The sequence below is a fragment of the Panicum virgatum genome, chromosome 9K (genome assembly GCF_016808335.1).
Source record: "Panicum virgatum strain AP13 chromosome 9K, P.virgatum_v5, whole genome shotgun sequence".
Classification (NCBI taxonomy): Eukaryota; Viridiplantae; Streptophyta; class Magnoliopsida; order Poales; family Poaceae; genus Panicum; species Panicum virgatum.
Genome location: NC_053144.1, coordinates 10,542,851 through 10,551,288, shown reverse-complemented (window position 1 = coordinate 10,551,288; position 8,438 = coordinate 10,542,851). Strand labels below are relative to the sequence as shown.

Genomic DNA, 8,438 nt, shown 5'->3' with positions numbered 1-8,438 from the left:
AATTAATTTTATTTTTTAACTACATTTAGTGCTCCATGTATGTGTCGAAAAGAGGAGGCACAAGTTTCGAGATGAAAATTTTTGGGAACTAAATGCTCCCTGAATATCGATCCCACGAGATCTCTCGCTCGATCTTTCATGCAAAATTTTTTCAATGAAATCTTACTAATTTGAAGTATTAAATGAAGTTTATTTACAAAACTTTTTGCACAGATGGGTTGTAAATCGCTAGACGAATCTAATGATGCTAATTAATCTATAATTAATTAATAATTACCTGATGGTACTGTAGCATTACTGTTGCAAAATCATGGATTAAGTAGGCTCATTAGATTTGTCTCGCGATTTACAGCTCATTCATGCAAAAAGTTTTATAAATTGTCTTCATTTAGTATTCATGCATGTGTCCAAATATTCGATGTAACATTTTTTTTCCGTTTACGTGGTTTACAGAGTCTGATCTAAACAGGGCCTCGACCTCAGGAACGGATCGGGATCACATGATCACGCAGCAGCTCAAATGCCGCGTGATGAATCAAACGATCGGGGGGGGGGGGGGGGGGGGGGGCGGGGCGGGGCGGGGGGGGGGGGGAGGCCATGGATAGAGCTTTTACCAGGCGATAGATCGACGGTGATCTGTCGATAATTCCATCCGAACATCTGTTGGGGAATGGACTGTGCCTACAGAAGTGTCTGTGACTGTGGGCGAGAGAGGCTGGCCGGCTGGCTATAAAGCTGCTGGCTCTCTCTCTCTCTCAGGCTCTGGCTGTGGCTGGGAGCACAAGCATGCCCGGCGGCGTCCCTTTCAATGGCTGCTTTAGGCTACAGGCATGGCAGTGTCCGCTTCCCTCTGGCATCCCGAAACGTGTGCCCCAATAACGGCATTGAGGCCGGGGGCAAATTCCACTTTGGTGGCGAAAGGTTGAAAGGTCTCTCCGCCTCCCTCATCACCACCAACTCTTTCCTCCCATGGATCGGATCGAATTGTGGCAATTAGCAACTTACTTGAAAGAAAAACCACGCTGTCCCGTCCAATCGACCTCGCAGGCAGGTCGATCAGCCCACAGCATGTGCGCGCGGCACCTGCAGGCCGCAGCCAATGACGATCGATCGAAATGGATGCCGCTAGCTGATCGATGCCACTTATTGCCTGCTTGTTTTCGATCCCAGTATTTCCACATCACTCCTGTTCTTGATCACGAATCCAGCTAGGCAGGGATGATTTGTTTCAGGAGAAAAGCAGGCTCTATCCAACACTAAAAGTTGGTTTTCAGCGCACTTGTGTCGTCAACAGCTAGCGCATGTCGGGCTAGCTAGCAGTGCCTGTAAGGCTGACCAAGCAAATTTGCTCCCTCCTCGTTTTCCACGCATTCTCTGTCTACAGTGCCAAACAGTACATCTACAGTGTCAAACAGTGTATTTGCTCCCTCCACTGTGGACGGTCTAAGGCGTGTATATGCACCACTGATGCAATTACTCCTGTGCAGTTGGAAAATCCTGTCACCGGGAATGAAAGCTACTTAACTGAACACTGTACTGCAACAGGGGCAAAAATATCGATCTCCATCCAAAGAAAAAAAACGGAGGTCATTGGGATTTTCGTAACCAAGCACTACTGCTTTAAGGCAATAATGTACTGAAAATGGTATGTAGGATAGTGCAATTTTTTCTCAAGAATATCAAAGACCAAGCTATTTTTTCTTGAGAAAAAAAAAACAAGTTTATGCAAAAATACGATGTTTGAGATTTTCTGACCCACATAATTAATTAACATGTTTAGGGTTCAAAATGTGCATCTCACATATAGTTTGGAGATCAAAATTACACTGCATAACAAGTTTAATTAAAGACCAACCCATTCTCTGAAGCATGTATGGAACAAAGAATTGAGGATAATAAATTCTGATGGAATTGACTTTCTACCGCAATTCAAGGAAAATAATAAGCATGAATCAAACCTCATATTATATGTTTTTCCTTTAAGAATTTTTATAATGATTGAAAAAATAAGAGTCGTCCATCTGATATAATCGTACGGTGGTCAAGGTAGGAAGTACTTAGACTAAAGTACCTGGTGGTACAAAATGTTGGACCAAGTACAAAAAAGTGGGATCGAATAGTAATTTAATTTAATTTTTATAAATATCTTCCATTGATCAACAGCAAAATGTGGGACCAAGTACCAAAAATCCAAGGCAAAAGTATTTGAAAGTATCCAATTGGTATTTTACAATCATTATAACAAAGCTCTTTTCCTTTACGGAGTCCATTGACAAAACATATTCTTTTTCTCCAAAGTTCTTGTGCTTTGTCTTGCGTAAACCATAAAACAACACACGGGTCACAATTGAGTGTTTCAGAATCCTGTAGACTGCATACCACAGATGATTCCATTTCTAAGTTTTACATATTCATGCACCAACTTCCCTAGTCTCGATAATTTTTTTTCCTTACAGGTGTGATCGTTTGAAGTTAGCAATAATTTGTATAGCATGGCGCAGACAGAGTGAAACTGCACAAATAAAAAATCATACTCAGCATAGATATATAACATGAACTCACAGTAAATAAAAATAAAGAAATTAATAATGAGTTGGTATCACATGTGTAGGTTGATAAAGTAACGAAATATATTGACAAAATAAAAACAATAGAAAGATCTAAATGTTGGCAAAAAGACTTGCATTGCATCAAAGTACCGAATTGAAGAAGACTACAACTGCAGATCAGGCAGCATTGTGGTTTTATACTATGGCTAATATAGATCATAGCCACAGAGAAGCATGATTCAATCTTTGACTCTCTGGTGTGGTTCGACCCACAACAAAAAAACAGCTAATAACATGTGCTATTATTGTCACTTCCCTCACTGTCCAAAAATGTGGTCCATCTAGAGCATGTGCATGTATCTGCTTATTGTGTGGTAGTTAAGATGAACCTAACTGTCCAAAAAGTACATAAGCTTTAGGTCGTGTTTAGACCTCAAAAGTTTTTGAAAAAAAAAACATCACATCATATATTTTGACACATGCATGAAGTACTAAATGAAGTCTATTTACAAAATTTTTTACATAGATAGGTTATAAATCACAAAATGAATCTAATGAGCCTACTTAATCCATAATGTGCAACAGTAATGCTACAGTAACCATCCACTAATCATAAATTAACTATGAATTAATTAGGCTCGTTAGATTTGTCTTGCAATTTACAACCCATTTATACAAAAAATTTGTAAATAAACCACATTTAGTACTCCGAAATAACAAGATTCCCTTTCAAAAATTTTACACCTAAACATCTAAACACATAACTTTGACCTTTCTCTATGGCTTATTTTATTTTACTTTATTTTATCCAATTGATCGGTGGGAGCTGAGTGTAATTCACATTCCAGAACTAATTATTAATGCCACATAACTGTACACATCATTAATTAATTATCAGGGACCATGCACATTTGCCTTTCCAGTGATGTGGTTTGTTTCTTAGGGCAGATGCAATGCCATCGTGTGCAAAAGAAGCCAACTCACATAGCACCACCAACCACAGGGTTTTGTTAGCACGTCACAATACACCCAAGTTAGTCACACGGTTTGCACAATCCTACCCCGGTCCCGGCCCGGACATTTCCGTTGTAGGTAGCTATTTATAAGAATAACGTAACGGGAAGTCGATCCTAAAGTTAATTAATTAGTCACCCTAGAAATCCTATAATTCTCAATCAATGGCGTCATATGACACCTCGCACGGTGAGGTAAGGGTTCAGATCAAAGGGATGGAAGCGCTTCGGATGAAGAACACAGAACATCACGAGTGAATGTGTGATGGTAGGGTAGGGTGGTCTAATAGTGAGGACCTTCATTTTTAAAAAGAAAAAGGAAATGGCGATGACCTTGCCGGATCTGCAAGCCAAGAGCCAGAATGAGGTAGCGGGTGCCCAGTATGGAGGCTATCAAGCAAGCCAGATTTTGCAATAATTTGTAATATTTGGATTAAGTATCATCTTAATTATAGATAAGAGGCAATGCCATTATAAGGCTACATGTAATAATTTGGTTTTGCAAGTGATTTTACTAGAAAATTTTGTTGGAATATAATACTTAAAAAAATGGTATAGAAATTCCGTACCGTAAAAAATTGTTTGATTCCTTACTATATCTCCTGTGTCTATGATATATTGCAAATAGAAGTCGAACTGTATGTCATAGAAACATCAGGGATTGAAAAATTATGCTAGCGGAAAATACGAGAGATCAACAGAACTCGAACTCCTATTTGGAAGTAGCTATTGTGATACTTTGCACGCGTGGAAACTTTCCCAATACAAAACTTTTGACATTTGCATCCTTGTGTATAAAAAAAGTAGCATTATGATGAAATCATTTATGTCGAAGACAATATTTGTTTAACCACCTACTACAAATAAATTAAAGTTGTATGCCGATAAAACACAAATGCACCGCAGATCACATTTTGTGCCGGAGGACAAATAATTTTTAAGTTCCTGTCTGGAAGCAGCCATCTTGTGTGATGTCGAGATCGATCATCACATTTGCATTGGATCTATATATCACCACTCATACGATACAGGTCCCATATGCCTAAAGTTTGGAAGACCAGCCCATGCCCATATGACCTGCACATCTCGGTCCCCTACCATGTTTGAACACTACACACAGTGCTGGTCCTTTGTTTTGACAATAATGTTCAGTGTATACATACAGCTCAAGTGAGTCCCCGTGGATGTTGCAAAAATACACGGTCTTTGGTTTCCTGAAGAAGGATTTCAAGGACGCACATCCACCCTACTGCAGCTATGGCCGCCCCCATCTGGCCAATAAATGTCCTAGGTCACTTGTAGCCAATAGCGTCTCAACATGCACGCAGCTTTTCCCCCAATAGTGCAGGTCCTTGTATTCTCCCTCACCTCAACTCACCTCATGCACACGAACAGGCAGAGTATCCCCCCCCCCCCCCCCCCACATCCTCTCTATAAGATGGCACAGCCCTCTCAGGTAGGGGCGAGTGGCTCACTCTCACATCAAAAAAAATGCCAATTCTCTTGCTTGTTGGTCTCCTACACAGGCTATGCACATGAGCCCATGCCTCCTCAGTCCTCCTCCTCTCTCACTCTCTCTCTCTGTCTGCACTTGCATAGAGAGATGATCTGATCGATCACCTAGCCTCACCTCTGTCTCAAGCACAGGCCTAGACCTCTTGCATGGCCGGACACCATAGGCCACACTCCTCCTCCTGCCGCTCTCTCTCACGCTCACGCTCACAGAGATCGACACACACTGCTCTTAGTGGCAGGACCTAGCGGGGAGGGGAGAGGCATCAGGGGGCCTTGGAGTCCCATCAGTAAAGCACATGTTTCCTTTCTGTGATTCCTCAAGCCCCATGGACTTACCGCTTTACCAACAGCTGCAGCTCAGCCCGCCTTCCCCAAAGCCGGGCCAATCCAGCACCAGCAGCTTCTTCTACTACCCATGCTCCCCTCCCTTCGCCGCCGCCGACGCCAGCTTCCACCTCAGCTACCTGCTCGGTAGCGCCGCCGCCGCAGGGGCCACCCCCGTGATCGACTCGCCGTCGCCGGAGCTGCCGCTGATGGAGCAGGCGCCGGCGCCGGCAACAGAGCTGGACGCCTCCGCCTGCGCCAATGCCCAAGGCGCCGGCGTCAGCCTCGACAGGGCCTCCGCCGCCGCCGCGAGGAAAGACCGGCACAGCAAGATATGCACCGCCGGCGGGATGAGGGACCGCCGGATGCGCCTCTCCCTCGACGTCGCCCGCAAGTTCTTCGCGCTCCAGGACATGCTCGGCTTCGACAAGGCCAGCAAGACGGTGCAATGGCTCCTCAACACGTCCAAGGCCGCCATCCAGGAGATCATGACAGACGACGCGTCGTCCGAGTGCGTCGAGGACGGCTCCAGCAGCCTCTCCGTCGACGGCAAGCCCAACCAGGCGGAGCTGGGACTGCTGGGAGGAGGAGATCAGCAGCCCAAGGGTAACGGGGGGAAGAAGCCGGCCAAGCCAAGAAAGGCGGCAACCGCCCCAAAGCCGCCAAGAAAGTCCGGCAATGCTCACCCGGTCCCCGACAAGGAGACGAGGGCCAAGGCGAGGGAGAGGGCGAGGGAGCGGACCAAGGAGAAGCACCGGATGCGGTGGGTGAAGCTTGCATCAGCAATTGACGTGGAGGCGGCGGCTGCCTCGGTGGCGAGGGACAGCAGGCCGAGCTCGATGCCGAACAATTTGAACCACCACTCATCGTCAAACATGGCGGCGTGTGCTGCTGCTGAATTGGAGGAGAGGTGCTCATCAACCCTCAACAATGGAGGAAGGATGCAAGAAATCACAGGGGCGAGCGACGTGATCATAGCCTTCGGCGGCAATGGAGGATACGGCGGCGCCGGCAACTACTACTGCCAAGAACAGTGGGACCTTGGTGGAGTCGTCTTTCAGCAGAACTCGCGCTTCTACTGAACACGGGCATGCACTAGGTACTAGAACTAGAACTACTACTCTTCCAACTTTACATATATCTCCTTTGCCCTCCAATGAACTTCCCAATAATTTCTTGTTTTAATCCGTGTGTATTTCTCTTCCTAGACCGCGTGATGTTGAACTTGGTTTGGTCATCGCATGATGTATTATAGCTAGCATGAACTGTGTTGATTCATCAATGGAATCTAATCTATGTTGATTCTGTGAATTCCAAACTACTGAATCTCTCTGATCGATGAGGGAGATCAAATAGTATCTGCTGATGGAACTTCATTATTTGGCAAGCAAGTATAATTCAGCTGTTCATGAAAGAATGAAAGCAGCTGAAGGCTGAAGCTATAGCATGCTGAAATTTATACCTGCTGGGTAGCAGTAGAACCCTGCTGGAGGTCAATTTCACTACCATGATGTGCATGCAGCTTTTATGCATGTTAAAATCTGCAGCTAAGTTAATTAAAAAAAACTTGCAGCTAATAATAATGGCTTTATATATATAGTCTGATATATAGTTCATCGGATGTTCATAAAATAATTGCTTTTATCTCCCATCAATTTCTTTACGAATTGCAAATCTGATTCCAACTTCTTGAGAATACTCCACAGTATTTCAGTCCCTCAAGTTAGATTGGCATCATACTCTTCTGCTCGAGTTTCTCGGAGCCTTATGTATTTTTATATGCGACACACGCTAAAAAGCTATTTGTATATGCTAGCTCATTTAATTTTTTTTTGAAAAGAAAATGCTTGCTCATATTCTAATTACATTAACCCCATACCTCCACATTGAAATATCATGCATAGTTTCAGTTCATATACCAAATTACGAATTGCTAGTTGACTGGATATCATGCAGCTAAGTATCTATACTAACTAGCCGACTTCCATGCATACTTAATTACACATTTTCTGTAGCATGCATAGAGTATATGCTGAAAATTATGTCTATCTATTAAGGTTCAGGAGGCACATCAATGTCCTCAGTTCAAATCTCTGGCCTTTATTGAAAATCCAGTCATCAGCTTAAGTAACACCCATTACTTGCACAGCCGACACAAACCATAGGTCCAGTGCGACAACATCATAATCAGGTTAAAGTGAGACCTTGGCATCTTAGTTTTGTCAACACACGCAACTAACTTGATGTTAACATATGAAAGATGACATGCTGATTTTCTACGTCAGGTGTATCAACATCAAAAAAAAATTTGTGCATTTTTAATTTATATTTCAAAAAGTTCAAAAAAAATCATACTTTGTACATAATTTTGAAGTTATATATATACACCTGCATTAGGTAAGAAAAGGACAATAGATATATAAGCTTTTTATTTATGCCTGGAGGATAAGTTTTATGTCTTTGGATTTTTTGGTTTTGTTGTTTATATATAGGAACTTTTTGTTGCACAAATGAAAATATTTTAACATGAAGTGTATGTGATTTTTTTTTGCAAGTGCTCAGTAAGTGCATGAATCCATCTAGGTGTATATTATATATTTACACTTTTAAATGTAGAACTATCCTCCAGAACTAGAAGTGTTACTTATATGCACAAGTATTGCATGAAAACATATATACGTTTCTTTTTTGTGCGAAACGATGAAAACATGTTTCTGCATATACAATTTCATGGGATGCAGTTTGCCCATGATTTATCTACAAAAAAAAAAAAATCAAGCAACAATATTCTTTCCAGAACAAGCTGAATGCAACTAAACAGATTTTAAATTTATTTGCTTAACTATTGCTAGATTTAAGTTTGATTTTCCCAAGGATGCTAAGTATGGTACTTGAGCTATCACTCTACCAGCACTCAAAATTAGCATACGTAATGGTTTCTGGGTATGAAATGTAAACGCCTGGGATTCAGACATGCTACATCGGCCTTATTTGTTAGGAGAGATGGTCGTCAACGATGAAATCCCCAAAAGTTAGT

At 42.5% G+C, this 8,438-nt stretch overlaps 1 protein-coding gene across 1 annotated transcript; it reads left to right on the top strand.

The window, feature by feature from the left end:
• Positions 1-5,032: 5,032 nt before the first annotated feature.
• LOC120650050 (transcription factor TEOSINTE BRANCHED 1-like) lies at positions 5,033-6,722 on the top strand. Its single transcript, XM_039927006.1, has one exon. It carries the CDS (start codon positions 5,374-5,376, stop codon positions 6,481-6,483), a length of 1,110 nt encoding a protein of 369 aa, XP_039782940.1. The 5' UTR covers positions 5,033-5,373; the 3' UTR covers positions 6,484-6,722.
• The last annotated feature ends 1,716 nt before the right edge of the window (positions 6,723-8,438 follow it).